This window comes from Halictus rubicundus, chromosome 1, assembly GCF_050948215.1.
Source record: "Halictus rubicundus isolate RS-2024b chromosome 1, iyHalRubi1_principal, whole genome shotgun sequence".
NCBI lineage: Eukaryota > Metazoa > Arthropoda > Insecta > Hymenoptera > Halictidae > Halictus > Halictus rubicundus.
In genome coordinates, this window is record NC_135149.1 from 4751219 (window position 1) to 4771477 (window position 20259).

Sequence of the window (20259 nt, forward strand, 5' to 3'; positions counted from 1 at the left end):
TTTTTCCGTAACTGCACTGGTAACGGATTTACAGCCAGAAACAATTGCGTGAACTACCCTGTTTATTGTCACTATTACGTTACAATTTAACGGAAAAATATTATCGACGATATTTTATTGATGCTGAAAACAAATGGTATAAATGTCCATACAAAATAGATATATAAAACAATAAAGACACAATCGTTACCAGCTGCAGTACCTTTTTATATACCATGTACTTTTCTCAAATTCTTGTCTAATTTCCTGTTCAATAAAAATAAAAACATTTGAAAAATATCGTGAAAATATAATTGACTAAAACTATCTCACAAGTTTTCAAATAATAAAATATGAAACCGAAAAAATGATCGGTGAACCTGTACTAAAATCTATTGATATTTGTATTATATCAGTATTTTTATAGTTAAAATGATTAAAGCTAACAAATGTATTACATAAAATCTAACATCTTCATAGATTATTATTTTCATTATCATGCCGGTTTTAAGTCCTTGGTTAACACTAGGATTAAGGGACCCGTTAAAATGACGGGTGCTAATATTTTTAATTAACGATTATTCTAATTGTAACGATGCATCCATGAGGAGTTATTCAACAAATTTATTTCTTTGGGTATACATACTATAATTTTGGATAGATACATTCTTGTTGTTCTTATAAAGTAATGTAAAATAGTCAGTTTTAGTGGTCTGTAAAGCTGGTGTTAACAATTTCTTCAAGAAATAATCGGCGTGAAAAACAGCCATGTTATTATGAGCCTCGAAACCACCCCAAGCGTATTTCCACCAATGAGTGAGAGCGCACCGGGGTGTAGAGGCACGAAGTGATCGTTTGAAATTTTCGCGGACCAAGGGGTTGACGATACTGGCATAACAAGTGAGAGAGAGGCAGACGTCTTGTACGATTGGCCGGACGACCCAGCGCGGTTGCCAAGTCTGCTCGGTTGACGCGTTGACATGGTGGGGGGTAGCTGGCGGCGAGGAGCGATCCGATTGGTTGATCGCGCGGTGCCGCCTTTCGTGTCTCACGGACCGCCGCGCGGATACACGCATCCTCAGTATTCCTCAGTTCGCATTCGGAGTCCCTGCGAGCTGTATCTCCTCGTCAAGGAAAAGAAAGATCCAACGGGAGCTTTCAAATTTTCCCCTCCAAGGGAGCCGCGCTTAACATTCTATACAATACGAAAGAGTGCCAAGTTCCTCTCCGCACGTTGTATACCTTTTAGTCGCCGGTCACCATACAATCGTCTTTCCTTTTCACGGTGATCCCGACCTCGACACGTGACTACCGCATTAGCAAAGAAGCTCGAAACCAAACGGAGCAACAACGGGGACCGCGCTTCTTCTATACGCATATTCCACGCGAGAGAGGAGAGGAGACACTACATACACTCCTCGATCGTTTCGAGTTGTTCGATACCCGTGAATCTGGCTTTCGGGTTCTCGTTCTGGTCTCCTCACAAGTTCAGAGAATCGAACGGGTGTGTTTCCAATGTAAATCAACGAGCGAATTATTATCACGGAGTGGCAGTTTTTGTGTTCTCGAAGTTTATATATCGCGGTTTTCCATTGCTCGCTGGTACAACGCCGCTGCGGCACAGTCGCCCCGATCTCGATAAGGAAGAAGTCTAGCCACGGGTGGATCGCGAGAAGATTACTCCTAGCTGCTCCAGTGTATTTTTTTTTTGTGCGAAATTGCCCCGGGAACATGTCGACCGCCGTCATGAGCACACCAATGTTCGAGTGTAGCGAGCATCTTTTCAAGGTAAGACTTTTTATTTCACCGCGTCGAACGATTTCGTTTCGACCTCTTTGTTTTCCGAAACGTATTTATGGCATTTTTTCTTTTTTTGTGAACGTCAATATCCTTGAAAGTCGTAAGGAAAACTGCGACTTTGTATTCGCATAAATTCGGGATCCGTGTGTTGCCTGTTCATCCATCAATGTCGTTTATTCGCTATCTCCAGCAATAGCTTTCGATTAAAAAATTACGATGTTGCACGATATCGAGAAGAATCGAGAATTGCTAGCGATAATGCTACGGTGAAACTGGCTGATGAAGAAAGATGGCCAGTCTTAGCACATGGTAGCGCGAATTTCACACCAAGAAATTCTCTGGTTGAATTCTCTTGTGGCGGTTGTAGCACTCGCTGGTACTTGGTGGTACCGTGGCGCAAACATTTCTGCAATAGTGTTGGTTTGCGTTCTGTTCCGTTTGCTCCGAAAGCGACCGAATGAAATCGAGTAGAAGCGACAATTGTTCCTTAAGAGATTACGATTGTAACGAGGTGATTGTAATTCTTTATTTAAAGAAGTACAATTTTTCTTGAAATTCTGCTTGGTATTCAGATTATTATGTAGCCAATACATTAGTTACGTTAATATCGGTCGAGGATTTTGAATGGAATCCAATAAATATGTGTATAATTAGTTTTCTTGAAGCTGGAAAAAAGTTGTATTTTATTGTTGTCGATGTATAGCCTTCGGGGAGTACACAGGCATATAATGAACATTTTGTTCTTGTTTGAGAAAATTATGGACGATGCGAAAATAAATCTTAGTACAAGGGGGAAGGGGGGTAATTATATCCATTGTATCCATTTTTGTCATATTTTATATACGTATATGTTATTGTTGGAAGTGAACGAGTACATGTCATATCAGAAAAAATGGTTTCTCCCGAATTTCAGAGGTCGCGTTTATTATTGTCGACGCGTCGATCCTTCGAGAAATTAGGAAAATCCTTGCAGACGGTATTTGCCGCTGAATAGTCTGCGAGGTATAATACATAATCTGTTACGGCAGAGAGCGCGTGTTCTCGATTTCGTGCGTGGCGAATCGAATCGATTGTCGGTTGTTCTGCGAACGATATTGTTATTATTCGTACTCGACGATTCGCTCGAACTTGCGATGACCTGTTCGCCGCTACGAACTGAACCTCGTACCGACATCCGACGTGTTTTCGTGTTTTTCCGTTGTGCGTCGTTCACCGCGCGCGCGCGCGCGCACGCACTCTCTCTCTCTCTCTCTCTCTCTCTCTCTCACTCTCTCTCACTCTTCTTAAATCCGTGATTCTTTCGCGCGAAAAATATGTTGCGGTTTTACCGACATCGCAATACGGCCGTCGCGTTTTCACACGTTCATCTTGAAACTGCGAGAACTCGAATATTCAGCGAATTGTGCATACGCTATAAATATTCAATAACATTTTTCGATATTGTACACAGTATTCAATACTTCTCACTTGTATTATGCAAAACGGTTACGTTAGTCGGTTATAAGTGAAAACTATAAATACATCAAAGGCAATTTAAATTTTACATACGTACACAGTCACTCGCACATCTGATTATGATTAATTTGTTTGTCCTTGATGCGTAAGTCGTTTACCATAAAAGAGATTTCGCAGTTATACATGTTTTCATAATTACTACGAAAATGAAATGTTAGAGAAGTATGAAGTCTCGATAGATTTATTTTCTACATATTTTTCTGCAGTTTTGTCGCGCTGTTAATAAAGAATATTGGAGCACATCGTATTTTACGTAATATTGTCGTATTATATTTTGCATTCGGTAAAAGTTTTCATTTTTTATTTTATTCTTTGCATTTATATACGTATATGTTAATAAATCGTTTGAAGCATAGGTCTAGTTCAAGCAGTGTAATTTAAACGCAAGTAAATTGAACTGTGAATCATGTTTGCATATATTTGTTAATGTATGTCGATATCCCACAGTCGAATGCAGGGGTTTCCAAAGTTTTACCTAGGTGGGCCAAATTCCAAAATATTTGGCGTTTCAAAAAAAAAAGAGAAATGTTAGACATAAGGGAAAGGTTTATACTAATTTTATAACATAATAGTTATTTATTTATGGCAATAACTACTTTTTATTACAAACCGTTTATTAATACATTTCAAAAATATAATTTGCGAGCCGCACTTTGGAAACCCCTGCTCTAACTCTAACGCAAACGCGTTTTGGAAACTCGCGTCGAAATTCTTTTTCCGTTGTTCCGTCGTTGGTTACAGACTTTGTCGAGGCAACATCGGAATAAAATTGTATCATACCCTGTGATATATTCTAATTTGAATACAAATGCCTTTGTTATGTAGCAGGAGAAAACCGGATAACAATTTTGTATGTGTCCATCGACTCGTTCGTATGTATTATATTTTTTCTACATGGCAATGTTTATTCAAATTTGGAAGAGTTACGATGACAATTCCCACATAAAAAGTGATACCAAGGACACCTCTCGAAAATTAATTTAATCAACTTCACTAACATTTTATACAATTATTTTTTAATGCAGTTATCCGGTACTCGAAGTTTTTCATAATTTTGTTTGGAAATGATAATGATAATTTTGGTGTTGCAAACCCGTTTACTTTTAATTTATGTGTTTCCCTATATCTCGATAAAGTAATTTTTTTTTCTAAATTCAACCGAAAATCTTCAACATCTTCTGGGACGAATTTTCTAAAATAGAAATGATTAGAATATCATGACTGCTTCCACACGGTAAATTTTTGCTTTTATCGTTGAGAGATTCTGTTGTTCTCAAAAAAAAATTTTATTTTATTTCACTTTGAATAATTTTAATTTAAAAAGAAAATGAACGGACACACATGTGCCAGTATTCCTGAAGAAGTCAAGAACATATTATACTTTATTCACGTTAAGTAGAACTATGTAATTGATATAAACTTGACTAGAAATATACTCCACGGGGAAAACACCGAAATTGCGGGTAATGCATCAAACGGGAAGCGTGGTAGAACACGTGGGCGCGCGTCCTCGAGTAAAAATATCTCAATCGTTCTATAAATTGTTTCCTTGGTGAATCGAGTCTCCATTCATTTATCCGTAGCCAAGTGTCGTCGTAACTAAGCGTACTTTGGCCACGATTGTCCATATAAACGATTTTTCTAACGACAAGACGGTTCTATAACTGCTCTCTCCAAATCGTCGTGTTACGAGTTCGAAGCTGTATACGAAAGCCACGTAGACGAACGTAATTATTTTGTGGCGGTTGAACGCGATAAAACAACTCGGAGACACACGGGACTCATTGTTCGCTAGTCGCACCCGACAAACGCGAGACGTTCCAGTTTTATTGTGACTTTTTTCCCTTCTTTCCTGTTCAGCCACACTAGCTCGTAACTTTCCTCGGCAATTTCACCTCGACGATTTCGAAACTCGTTCGATAGAGAAAGGCTTTCGACTTTCGTAGCCGATGACCATCTAAGGCGCTACTCGAAATTTGGACTTTGGATTACAGATAATTTTCGTTCGATATTTGCTTTTTGAAAAACCGTCATCGTAGCTCGATCTATGACATTTTTTTCTGATAACACCGTAAATAAACACGACCGTTTAACATTGACATTGGACAGTAGATTTTCAACAGTGAAGTACATATAGTCGGTATGAAAAATGTTTGGATACTCTTAAAAAGACAATAACTTTTTTTTACAATTGTATTAAACGACCCCACTTTTTGCGAGCAATTCGAAGCATCATGAATTACATGAAAAAAATGAAAAAGGCACTTTTTAAAACTTTTGTGTTTGCGCCTGTATTGAAAATGTAAAGTACACGTTTTGCAGATCTAGGGTAAGAGACCTAGTTACTGTAGGGTTATCCCAATTCCTCTGCCTATATTAATTATACTTATTTTTAAAGCATAATGAATACTAAAAAAGAGATATTAAATTTTTATCATTAATATTTTTCATATTAACTATATTATCGGTCCTACATAATTTCTTAGAAGAAGGTGAATATTTGTAGCTGTCGCGTGCGTAAATATTCTCCAATTGTACTAACGAAAACCAAATAGAATTTTATTTCAGTTTAAAAAAAATTAATAACACACGTATCTAGAAGATATTGTTCGAAATCTTAGTCGCAAGTCTGACTCGTTGTTGTAGTGCAAGGGGTTTAAATATTACCAATATTTCCATTGAATTTGGATAAAGTTGTTAAACGGAAAATGAAAACGTATTGAAAGAAGACCTTTGTCTTTGAATAATACCGTACGGAATTGCTGGTGATAAAGTGTCGTCGACCATATTTCTTCCACAAGCGAAGCACCTCGCTCTGAACGAGCAACGTATCCAATATGTGGCAGTGTTAACAAAAAGCGGCGTCGGTAAATGCGAGCCGTAGACAACGTGCAGGAACCTGTTGCGTCGGATTTATGTTGGTTGGGAGGAGTGAAAGACCAACTGCGTGAAAGACTGTAAAGAAGGGTAGGCAGAGGAAAACCCAGGGGTTAGGTAAAAGGGGAAGGGTGTTGTGGTGCGTAGTTCGCGCGGAAGAATGAGAGAGAGATAGACGATCGAGTGACCTATAAGGACAAGTGAAAAAAATACCGTCGAGAAATAAATTGAATAAAGTGGAAAAACGAGGGCGATCGGGAATACAGGTAGGAGGAAATAAAGAAAAAGGAAGGGATTTAAAGCGGAGCAGAGAAAAGAATAGAAGAACATCCTTTATTCTGAGCCGTGTGCCGCAGCATTTATTGTCCATATCCCCCTTCTGCTCTGAACTTCCCATATTTTTGACAGAACCTGACAGAACCTGGCAGAACTTGAAGGGAGTCGGTGTAGTTGTTCGTGCACCTTGCACACAATTTTAAGTGAACTTTTGCATAGTTCACGATCAGCTGCTTGCACTGGTGTCCGTAGAATGTAAATTCTAGCACATTCTAGCGAATTCTAGTAGAAAATATGTGTTCCAGATGTTCTCCTCATGCGAGTCGTCCAACTCCTTGCATCGTCATGTCCGGATGAAATGTTGAAATTATTATACAATTATTTACTTATATTTATTTTATTATTTATTATCATTTTTCTTAACCATTATATAAACCATTCGAGCCGATGCGTCTCCACTCAAATTTATGCTAATAATTATTTAATGTGTAGCTATTAATAAAATAACCATTTGTGGATATGAAATTTTACTAATCTCACTGCGTTTCTATTTATCATTTTGATGAAGATGAATATTAAATATAATCCAATTGAATCATTACATGAAATTTCTTTTAATCTGATGTTTAAAATAATTCCGACAGAATTGCAGATATACTAAAATTATAGAATTGTTGAAGCAGATTTGCAAAGATTTTGATTTCTTTTCCGATGAATTTGCGTTTAAATACGTTTAGAAAACGATTAAAATCGTGAGCATTTTGTAAATTGTCGAGGTACTCGTATGTCAGCTTTTAGAACTAATGTGCCTGCATGCAATCTCGTTGAGGGAGCTGGTGTAACGTTTTCTCACAGAAACCCTAATTACAAGACATATGTTAAACCGGTTGCTGTTTCTAAGGTGAAATGTATTAACCAAACTGTAACACTAACGGTGGGGCGTCGCGTCGGTCGAGTGGTTTTTTCTGTGGCGGAACTGTACTAAATTTTTCATATTCCTGAAAAGAAACTTGCCGAACAAAAGAGTCGTGAAGCGTACAGATATAGGGGTTTCTCTGGCCGTTCGGTACGTTCACAAATTTACATTTCACAAAAGGTGACCTTCCTTTCGTCGGTGAAATTTCATGAACGTAAATTTCCACGACTATGTTCCAGGTTATTATTTTACGATAAAGTGGTCTGTTAAGGTTTCGCTTAATGGATACCTAAAAAATTATCCGTGCCAGCGCATTCTACAACTGTCACATAATTGCACAACATAAAATGTGCACGTGTTATTTAAAAAATTATTATTATGTTGATATGATATTCTTCGTACAATATTTATTATTCGTATTAATAATATTTAATCTTCTCTCGATTCATACTTCCAGCTTTTTATTGAAAAATTGGATTTTATACCGATATCCTTACTATATCTTGCAATCTTGATGGGTTCTCAAATGTCGTTCATGCAAACACTTAAAATTCCTGGCTGTTGCTTGCATATAGCTGCATGGTTTACACTGATTGGCTTCTTAGCTATTTACCGAGGTATACAATATGTTTTTTTTTCTTGTTTATAAGAACGGATTCATTGGTTACATTTCTAGGTCTTCTGAAATCTTCTTTCCTTACTTGAGAACATTGTTCTCATATTTCTGAAAAAAGACTTCTATTCGACGTTCATGAAAATGAATCCTAATCATTTCGATCATGTGGAAATCTATTTCTTTTTTCCTTTTTTTACGACTGACCGAATTCGAAAAAATATTGACCAGGGTAGGGAGCCCAATTACTGTGCCTATATTAATTGTATTTATTTTTAAAGCATAATGAATATTAAAAAAGAGATATTAAATTTTTTCATTAAAATCGTAATTGGCCCCCCACAGTAATCGGGTTCCTTACCCTAGATGATGCTTATGGAAAAAAGTGGATATTCATTATAAAATTTCGTCAGTTTAACAACTTACATTTCTAACGTGTTGCTCCTTTTAACTAGTTGTTTCTAGTTGCTTAAACTGAACTTCATTCGAATTTTTGTAGGATCCAAAAGAGCTCAACGAAAAATCACTCCGATAATCTTGAACTCTGCAGTTTCGATTACAAGTGACTAAACCACTTGATTTTCTCGAATGTTTTGGGGATTGTTCGGCAGTTAAGGTGCTGACGAATTTTACATTATTTACAAGAAGTTCTTTTCATGCCGGGAAATTACTAACGGCAAAGTAAATGTTAAGTGAGAGTATTGATATATATTTTTACTACATTAAAATTACTGTCTGTATCTTGCTATTGATGCCCAAACTTTTTATTTCGCACAAAGATCCGGAATCTAGTTATAAGGGATGGGCCTAAATAATTGAAAATATGGAAATCAGCTCTATTCGCGCGCGAGAGATAGAAGGGGGGGGGGGGTTCCGTGTAACGGACGTAGAGGCTCTGTTAAGCGATTCCAAAATGCGTTTGTAGCATGAATGATTGTTCATGTACGCAGGTCCTTTTGGACAGATGCGAGGGAGAGGCAAGCCGGCTCCTCCTCTCTTCATTCTTTTATTGGTCGAACATTCGACCGTTTGTGGTCCTTCGCGCAAAAAGTCCCGGTTGAACCGTTCGAAAAATGTTCCCATATTTCTGAAAAGAAATTGGATACACAAAAGGCGATGGTGACCGGGAGAGGCAGTAAAGGAGAGGAGGGCGGCACCGGCGCTGCGTGGCGCGACGTTGCACCTTGCTTTCTGCACAAGTTTCTGTTACATAGGTTACACCATACACAACGGTTATACTGTCACTCGCGTCTGTTTCCAAGCGTGCCTAAAGGCTGCCTCACACGTTAAAAAGCGAGAGTGCCTACGGAACATTTTCCTGGCCTCGTCCCTCTATTCCCCTCTTCACCACCTCTCCGTTCCCTCTGTTACCCGTCTTTTTATGTGGCGCCTCCTGATTTCACTTTCACGCTTGATTTACCCGGGGATCCACCTTTCCAATTAAAAACACACGACTTTCCACGCCACGCCGCGCCGCGCCGCGCCACTCCGCTGCAGAGGAAAGATTTAGGCCAAGTCTCTGAGACGTCTGATAAACAACTGGTGCCGAGAGATTCAAGGCACTTTTCAGAGAGCCGAGAAACGGGAAAGTATGTAACGAGGAAGAATTTTTTCTTTTTCATACACGTACATACACGTTCTTAAAATACAACCAGTTTATGACTACAAAGTCCAATGCTCGATATCTGCACGTATACATGTTCGATTATCTAGAATTTGATTACTGTTATCACGTCTGTCAAGAAGCTTTTGACGAAGGAAACAACAATATGTTCGATAATGCTACTGGGGAAATAATAAATTGTATTGTTTTCTTCGGTGTGTCGGAAAGCACAAAATTTATACTCGTCCGTGATGCAAGATATTTCTCTTTGTTATCGCCAGACTGCGGATTTTATGCAATTATGGCAAAAATGAATAGATGAAATACAAAACTGCCAGGGACATTTGAGAATTTTAATTGCATCATTAGTACAATTTATATATATTAGTACAATACGTACGAATTACTGAAATACGAAGTGGTTGTTTACTTTTTGACATTTTTCTACCGTGATAGGGTAAGGGTCCCAATTACTGTGCCTAAATTAATTATACTTATTTTTAAAGCATAATGACTATTTAAAAAGAGATTAAATTTTTTCATTATAATCAGTTAATATGTATGTTATATATCTCCTTTCTTTTTAAATATGTGTAAATTAATATAGGCACAGTAATTAGGTGCTTTACCTTATAATAAAAAAGATTGATAGGAACACTGTTTATCGTTTTCCCTTGTGATGTATTGTAAATGGATTAAGAATGCTGTTATAATTTTTTCGACTTACTGCAATTGTTGAAAGATAAAATACATTTTCACTCCATTCACCTGATATTTAAAACGAATTTAGAAAATTTGTATTTTGCATGAAGTTCCTCAGTCTAATTATCATTGAATACAAGTTAAATATAGCAAATAGTAATGCAGTGGAACCTGTAATAATATCGGTAAAATAATGCTGGGTAATCGAATATGCAAAACTGTATTAACTTTACTGTAAGTTCGGACAGAAATGCAACATTCAGAACTAATCAAATCAACATTGTCGATTGCATTGACAATGGATCTTTAATCCTCGATAGAGCACTGTTTGCGAGGCTGAAATAGATTTTCAAGGTAATACTTCCGTTTTATATAACCAACTACTCTCGTGAAACACTAATACCATTTTATTCGAGAGGTACGGTTGTTTTACAACTTTGTAATCTACGCGGTCAATTGTGCCATTAAACAGCCACGGACTAACAAAACATGCGATCTGTTTTTCATGTATGAAAAACCTATTAATATGCGAAGCGAAAAAAATAGTTATTTGAATATATGCATATAAGCTGTTGTTCGTTGGTTGCGCTGTCGTGATATTGCAATATAATTAAATATCATCGGGGAACAAGTTGTTTTTATCAGCGATCAAAGGTGAGACTCGAAGAAAGGCATGTCGACCGAGCGTGCAGGCGTAGCATTACTAAAACATTATACTCCGAACACGAACCTTGTTGAGAAAGGTAGGAATAGTGATTAGCGCGGGTGCATAAGTATTCCGTGTGTATCGGGTGGCTATTTCAGAATGAGATATTCTGTTGTGTTCCGCCGCGTGACCAGAATAATGAATTCGCTGTTAACGACTTGTTATTTTTTTTTCTCTCTTGTCGTCCTGGCGGCGGCCGATTAATTAATTGTGCACGGGGAAAGGAAAATTTGCCGCGATTACGAGATCGAGCTCTGTGATTTCAAGAACGAAAATAAAGCGTGAAAGTTGGCCACTTCGGGCGTAACGTCGAAGCGAAATGGGTCGTCGAACGAAAGTCGTAAATCGTCGAATCGACCGTGTAACTGTGATTTTTTTTTTTCAAATTTTCAGCAGCACAGACAGTCGGGAATCGCAATTTTTGGGACACTCTGTATAAAACTTTAAAGGCTCAATTTTAATTTATATGTTTAATTTGGCTTTTAGATAAAGTTTATTTTAACGTCAATCAATGCGGCTATATTCTTTTTATATTTGTTGAAAAATAGCTTATTGATGATTAATCCACATACTATTCCGTGGTGGTGAAAGAAACTGTAATAGGAGATGAAAATTTTTACAATGAAAAATGTGGATGACTAAAAAATTCAATTTCTACCTAATACAATGGAGAAACTTAAAATTCAGTGACAGGATACGTTGATTTCAATACTTACTTTCATTAATAATTTCATTTAGGAAAAAGTTTCGTTTGTTTAATGTTACCTATCGTTAAAAATCGGACATTTCATGTATGCAACATTCCAATATTTTTTGGATCCTCTGTTTGTTGCTGAAACTTTCAATGCCTTTAATTTCCATTAGTTTTAGCGGGGATCGATCGACGCGAATGGTCACCGCCCTCGCTCCGCCACGCGGTACACCTTTCATGAATCGTTGTTGCTGTCGTATTTTATGCTCGGCTGATCTCGTTAGTTGCTTTAAGTAAAACTTCTTTCTTTATCTGTCCAACAATGTTGTAGGCTTCCGGTCCAATTTATTCTCTGTGCACTCTGATTATTGCTTGAGTCACTTCATCTTATTACCGTTATTCAAGTCGCTGGTCACAATTTTGTTTTCGTACTAAGCCACTTGTTTTGTTCGAAAGTTCAGTGTGTAATGTGAAACGAACAAATTGTTTTCGTTAGTGTTCCATCGATGTCTCTAGATTAGCTAAAAGTTTATAATAGGTCGTAATGAATTTCAATGTAAGTCTGCATTATACTGGGCGTATAAAAAATGTTGCACTTCCTTGAATGGAGCGATTCCTGAGGTCATTTGAAGTACTTTGCTCTTTTGCGAAAATGTTCTCCGTGGCTTTGTTAAGCAGCTATTAACGAAAAACACGGACGCTAACGAAACAACGCCATTGTCAGCTGTAGCCGCTCTCTGATGTCCGTGTTATCCGTTAATAACTTCTAAAGAAAGCCGCGGAGGACATTTTCGCAAAGGAAAAAGTTACTTCGAATGATCTCAGGAGAGTGCAAAGTTTTTGGGACACTTTGTATGAATGTAATGTGTCAAATCACCGAGTTTATTCTATCCAAATTTTCAAACAAGATTATGTTTAAAACTAAGTATATAATACTGTATGCTCTATACTTCATTAATTTGTTTTGCTATGTAATTGGTAGAGCCTCTCATATACGAATTATAATAATAAAGAGACATGAGTCTGTATTCGAGTAAACTTTTGATTTTCGACGAACACTTTATTCGAATATTTATGGTTTCAACCTGCATCGTTATGCGCAAGCAGAGTTCGTTCGATCAATTTGTAGATAGGAAAAATTCTGTTTAGCTAAAGATACCCTCGGACAACAAAACGATTCGGGTGATGGGTATCCAAATGCAGATGGGTATATACGATGCTATATGAATTTTTCATTAGAAAATTTCACTTCGGTTTGGGTTAGGTCAAGACGTGAAACGAACGTCTGCATAATATTGCTAATGAGGTCTTCTTGATCAGGATAACCACTAAATCTGTAATTGTTTTCGTTTATGATACAATAGAGAGATAGGGCCTGGCGTATTCCTATTATGGAATTAATTAACCACACGGGGTTGAAACGTTGAAAACTGACTAAGAGGATGTGCAAAGTTGTTAACGAGCAATCGATAAGATATTCCGCACGCAAACCGAGTTGCGTAGCAGCTTTTGGCCATGATTCTCCTTTCTCGATAGCCATTACGGACATGCGCTCACGCATGTAAATGACCGACAATCAGTATAAAAATATTTTTTTACTGAGTTGGTGTTTTGAAAGTAGACGCAAGTGCAATTGGCGCACGTAATTGCGATCTATAAAATTAGATTATTATTATTCAATATTGAATGTGGACTGTAGAGCTAACAAAAAATCACAATGAAATTAAAACGTAACTTTGTTTTATTATTAACATTTAACGACGATTTTAAAGAAGGAAGTCCTTTTAAACTATTTTCCCATAAAATAATGTAAAATAAATTTGCTCGTTTATTTACCCTACGAATAAATAAATACATAAATTTGCTCCTATTTATCTATAATATGAACATAGACATTATTTATGACGACGACATCATTTATGTCATTAAATGAACTGTCATACTTCAGTACTTGCATAAATTATATATACGCGTGTACGTCAACAATTTGACAAGCACTAAACGAACAAGTTAATAAAAGCAAGTAAAATTATAACGAAATAAGAACCGAGTAAAATTCATTCTCCGACATTTCGGTTTCTGTCTTTTGTGTGGGGAAATGGTTCAGCTTGAAATATGTAAAAGGTTATTACTGACTTCTGTTTCAGTGTGTATGCGTTATTTGTCCATGTGGACTTTTTTTTAAGCATGGTTTCGCACCGGAAGTTAATCGTTGTTCCCTTTTTGCAATCACAATGCATGTGCTTGAATAATACCATGTGTGTCGGTTCAAGGAGAACCTTGGGAAGTAATTGAAATCGCTTATAGTGTGAGAGTCTTTACTACAGGCGTTTGCACAAAGATTTTGAGGAAGTTTCTTTGTTTCGAAATGTAATATTAACGGAGCAATTTTTCTAAGGGTATGCGAGAACCCGAAAATATTGTGAACCGGTTGGTCGGGACGAGTCGGGTCAAGTCGGGACGGGTCGCATTATCCGTAAAATCGAGATTCCTGACAGAATCGGGTTTCCCGAAAATCTCGAGAACTCTGCTACTATTTTTCTCGAACTACTCTTCTGCAGCGCTGTATAGTAGCGTACAAAATATGTAAATAATAATTTCATAATAATGAGCTAAATAAGTAAACAGTAAAATAACATAATTTGCCGAAAACACCCAGACTAAAAAACCGAAACCGTGAATGTAAAACGAATATAAATGGTTCGTGGGTTCTCGGAATTTTCGGAAATGTCGACACTTTTGCGAATCCCGATTCTTTCGAGAATTCTGACTCTTTTCCTCATTCCGAAAAAGTTTCGTGTTCCTGACCAGAGCCGACCCGACTTTACTCGATCCGATATTTCGTGTTCTCGCACAACCCCTAGTCGATTAGAAAAATATACGTAATATAATAAAGATATAAATATGAAAATGTGTGTGGAATACGATCCGTGAAGATGATTAAAAAGTGAAAGTAATAATGCGGCAATTGTTTCGCACTTTTTCTCTTTTGCACTTTTATTCCCCTTTATATTTTATGGGAAATACGATAGGGAGAGCAGCATAGAAAATGCAAAAGCGGGATAGAAGAACAACAAAAACCTGCAGGAAACGAGAAAAAAGAAAACGTAAAGGTAGCATGGAAACTACATACTCTTTTTGTTCACCCATGTGTTCATTATGCCTGCTTCTTTACAAACACGAATGAAGCGCGCATGTGGTTTCCTTGCTCGGATGCTTTTTCTTAGATCTGCGCAGTAGCCGCGAACGATTTCAAAAAGCTTCTCTCCTGTTTGTTATTCCGTGAGGGGTGTAACAACGTTAATGGATTTACACCCAATGCAATAATTATTAATAGACTACGGATGTTTGTGAAATAACCAGTTTATAAAAAAAAGACTATATAGATTTGTTTATGAAGGTCTGCAATACAGTCCGACGGTTGTGTGGAAAATGTAGTTGCAAGACTTGATGTTTTGCATACTCACAATCAGATATGCTAAGAGCGATATTTAACATTCGCAGCTACGTTGTTGGAAAACTCGCGTACTGTTGATACAACGGAGATCAGTATAAAATATATAGGTGTATTGTAATGTATACTATTTATTTTCGTTAAATGAAGTATCGCACTTCATTTTACAATGTTAAGTCGGGTATTAGAAGGAAAAGTACCTAAATGACAATATCTTTTATTCGCACAAAAGTGTTTTAGAAATTTATTAACGAATAGCACCGCGTGTAGCGAAGAAAATAACGAGTAATGGGAATATTTCGTTTCAATCTATAATCTATACAGGGTGTCGTAAAAATATTTCACTTCGTTGAAAGAGGCGATTCTCAAGATCATTCGAAGCAACTTTTTCCTTTGAGAAAATGTTCTTTGCGGTTTTGTCATGGAGTTATTACAGAAAAAAAAACACGAACCAATCAGAGCGCGGCTACAGCGGACGGATTCCTGCTCAACCAATGCCAACGCCACGTTCAGCGGTAGTCGCTGTAACCGCGATCTTATTGGTCCGTGCTTTTCGTTAATAACTCTTTAACAAAGCCACGGAGAACATTTCTGCAAAGGAAAAAATTGCTTCATATGACCTCGGGAATAACTCCTTTCAAGGAAGTATGACATTTTTCGAACATCCTGTATAAGAACAACAGATATGATCTGTGTATAATACAATGCATCTGTGAGCAGCACTTGCTCCTTTGTTACAATCGCGTGTTCCGCAGCAGCAATTTGCCCCTTTACCTTGAACGGAGTAAACAAGTCTCGCTAGCGATCAAACGATCCGATAAAAAGCGAACGATCCGGCGTAATCGATCCGATTCGTCCACCTTTTGTTACAGGTTTCGTTATTTCTACTTTCTTTCAAATGCATAAGGCAAGGGACCCAATTACTGTGGCGGTGCCAATAACCGTGCTTATATTAATTATACTTATTTTTAAAGTATAATGAATATTAAAAAAGAAGTATTAAATGTTTTTCATTAAAATCAGTTAATATATTATGTGTATACATAATAATACATACATACATACATGCATACATAATACATACATACATACATGCATACATAATACATACATACATGCATACATAATACATACATACATACATGCATACATAATACATACATGCATACATAATACATGCATACATATATAGTACATATATATATTTTTTAATATTCATCGTGTTTTAAAAATAAGTATAATTAATACAGGCACAGTAATTGGGTCCCTTGCCATATTCAAGCGAAAAGAATGCGATTGTTCCCTTATTTGATCATTTATGACTGCTCATGTCAGTTCGAATACGGGAGGCTCGAATGTATCGAATTACTCAACAATCACGTTCAGCCGCGATGACGATTCGTTACCAAATGGTAACACACGTACTATTGTATATACACACACATATTGTTCCTGCTGTGATACTGCTTTATGGTTTTGAATTCAAAGTAGCACACGTATTACTTAAATCTTGCATAAGTTGCATAAGTCTGTTGCACAATACAAGTCTATTACAGAAAATTACTTTCGGTGCTGCGGTACAAAAAAAACATGAAAAAGTTAGTATCGCATACGTGATTTCCAATAGGGAGGAAATCCTCGAATGTTCGCTAATCGGCGTCAGCTTCTCCTGTTTATGGAATGAAATTTGCAACGCTTCGCATGGACTATGCAATATTAGCTCTTTTAGTTTAAGGTATAATGCGAAAACACGAGTCATCGGTTTGCGTTCTCGCGGCGCTGATTTTACACTGCAGAATTCCTTGTGGAAACGAAGACGGTTAGTTTAAATATTGTCGTAGCATATTGTGCGACAGGGTATTGGTATTAACCACGAATGACATTATAAATACAACCGTATGCGTTTCGTACTGCTCTTACCATAATAATTTCTTAGTTTCCAATCTCGGAAAGCAGTAACTTGAAAAACGTTATTTTTTGAAATTATTTTTGCATTGGTAGAGCGCATTCAAGTTAAAATTTCTACAGAAATTTTATAAGAACGTCGTAACGTGCTTACACAACCGTCCAACCATCGATTAAAATTCAAACGAACATTTAAAGAAACGTTATCGAATCAAATAAATTAATTTTGAAAGGTGTCCAAACATTTTAACCTATTTACACGAAAAGAACCATTAGTTTGGGAGATATTATAAATAGGGGAAAAGATCCGATTGTTTCAACAATTTTGATGGATTAGTTGATAAAATTTCGTAACTCAACTTTTACTGCCGTTTTGTTTTTAAAAGTACACTGGGATTCTTGATGTCCGCACTGACAATTATATCCATTTTCTGACTAATCTTATTTCTCGCGTATACGCACAGTGGAATGCAACAAAACTATAGAAAAAGGTACAACGAATCAACCTCTGACCTTCCGAGATTGTTGACCGTCGGTTGGTTAACGTCGGCAACGGATACCTTGAGCAATAATTAATGAACATGCTTTTAGGTCACGCGAGTTGAATGATTTTATCTTAGATTGTCAATCGGACGATATCATGCGGTTTACTGATAGATATGGGAAGTAAGTGTTTTTTTTTATTAGCACGTTATTAAGACTTAAGAGTATTTAGTAAATATTTATGTTACCGCTATAAGGGTAAGAATATCAACGATAAGGTTGAAAAAAATTTAATTTTGTTAATGAAATCGATTGAGTACTTCAACAAAAGAAGTAGCGTGAAATAAAACCGCTTTCTGTGCAGACCATAAGCGGTCTTATTTTTACATAACTTGTTTCATTTTTTACAACTTATATCTCGTAAAAGCTTATGGCAATTTAACCCTCACACGGCGGACAATAATTTTTGCAAATACATGATTGATAATGTTTAAGACCATTCACTGCATTATGTATCAATTTTTTAAAACATATTTTTCATGTACTTAAGGTAGTAAGTGTTCACTTAATTTAATCACCAGAAATTCAGGAATTAGATGACGACTTTTATACGTTGGATCAAGATGGACTCAGATCTCGCCGACCCGTTTGCGGGTCGCAAGTAACGCAGCAACTTGCATTACTCTTTTAATTGTTGTACTACTTTCGGTATTATGGTTCGGCTTTAATGTAGACGCGCGTTACACCACGTTGCAGCCGGCCGAGTTTTTGTATTGTTCTGCGATGAATAATCGTAGCGAGTCAGAGTGGTACATTGATCATGGGCGGCTCACGTGTCCCCAGAGTTGTTTAGTACATCGTGTTTGTACGCAACGAGCAAACGATCGAACCGTAACTTGTCCTCGATAGAGACTGAATAATGTGTAGAATAGTTTCCTCGGCGATTGGAAAAATATGATTTTTCAGACAGCGCTAGGCCGAGCGTTTTTACAGCACTCTTTCTCCGGTTCGGCGGAATGCTGCAGTAGTAATCAGCGTATCTAATAACTCGCTCGTCAGATCTTAGTTCTCCATATTGCAGAGCGCTCAGAGTCATTTACAACTAGGTACATATGCGTTGTATCTTTTTCGTACTGATAGCGAATGAGCCGTGAATTAGCTGACATCTCTTTTCATGTAATTAGCGATAGGCAGGAGAAGTCGATAGAGTCGCAATGTATACCACGATCCAAGCATTTTTGAAAGACTAGGGGAAAATATCTGAGACAACCGTCCTCGTTTTCGAATAAAAAATTCGTGAATGTTGATATCTCACTACAGTGATATAGATTAAGGGACCAAATTACTGTGAACGTGCGAATTACTGTGCCTATACTAATTATACGTATTTGTAAAGCATAATGAATATTAAAAACAAGATATTGAATTTTTTTCATTAAAATCAGTTAATATGTATGTCATATATCTCTTTTTTATTATCCATTATGCTTTAAAAATAAGTATAATCAATATAGGCAGTATAGTGATTCAATAATATTCGGACACTCTTAAAAGGACGATAACTTTTTAAAGACAGAACCATACGACTTGGATATATTTTAAGAAGTTAGATCAAGAGAAAAAGAAATTTTGCAAAAATTACTGAATTGCGGAGAAAAAATAAAGTTGTTTTTTTATAACTTTTTTATGTGGGCCTATATTGAAAATTTAAAAAGTCCGTTTTGCAGATCTGTATTAATTGTATACATCCTAAAAATTTCACCAAAATCGTTCAACATTGCAATGACCCATACATGGTTAAATATGGGAAAAATCGCATTTTGCACGGTTTTCGGCCTGTAACTAACAAACCTAAAGATTCTTTCGATGTGTCTTTCTCTTCCGCCTCAACCGATTTCAATCAAATTTTCAAAACATACTGGTTGGTCTGGCTTAACCCAACACGGTGAAATATCTGTTAGAGAAATGACGTCATGAAAAAAAATCTTCAATTTGTTGAATATGGTGGGAGATATGCGGCATAAATGTTTTTTCTGTAAGTGGAGCAATGTAGGAGATCGAAGGTCAAGTTAATTTTTCTTATACTATGATAATACTTGGTGAAACAGTATCAACAATGATATCACTGTACAATTGAATTAGAATCGAACAACAATAAATTCGATTTTTCTTCGCAGCATGCCGCACTGTGATAGATTTTAATTTATAACATTTTCGTCGAAAAAAGCCTTCAATTTCGCAGTGGCTGTATCATGCAAAAGGTGTCTTAAATAAACATGAACACTGGATTGCAAAAGTAGAAGTTTCTTGTCGCGCTATTTTTTGAAGCAAATTATTTCGACTCACGACTCTCATTATCAACGATTCTTCAATAATGGAAAATAAAATTCAAATACTTTTTGGGTCCACTCTATTTCGGTTTCTGTTTAGTATTGCGTATATTCTTTACGTTATTAAAAAAGTTCTTGAGATCCCCGAGAGATAAATGACAAAGACTTTTTATTCAAGTTCGGACGCGCAGACTTAATTGCAATGCTTGACTGTAAAACGGCTTTTAATCATCTTTTGATGATTCAGATGCGCTGAAGATTCCACGAAGCGTAGTGTTCCGGTAGTCCGGTGTTCCATGTCGACTCGAATCCATGAGTCGAGCAACGCGTCGCGACGCGATGCGGTGTCCATTGGGCACTGCTTCAGGAAGCAAAGAAAGAGAATGCAGAGAATCGATTCTGAAAGTTC

General features: G+C 36.8%; 1 protein-coding gene across 2 annotated transcripts in view; it reads left to right on the forward strand.

The window, feature by feature from the left end:
* Positions 1-987: 987 nt before the first annotated feature.
* Tis11 (Tis11 zinc finger protein) overlaps positions 988-20259 on the forward strand; it is a 43253-nt gene continuing 23981 nt past the window's right edge. For both annotated transcript variants that reach the window (XR_013082098.1, XM_076786433.1), the window contains exon 1: positions 988-1767. Coding sequence is in view for 1 of the 2 variants with exons in the window: in XM_076786433.1 (XP_076642548.1) it covers positions 1711-1767 (57 nt within the window). In the remaining variant the exon portion in view is untranslated. The remainder of the gene's footprint in view (positions 1768-20259) is intronic.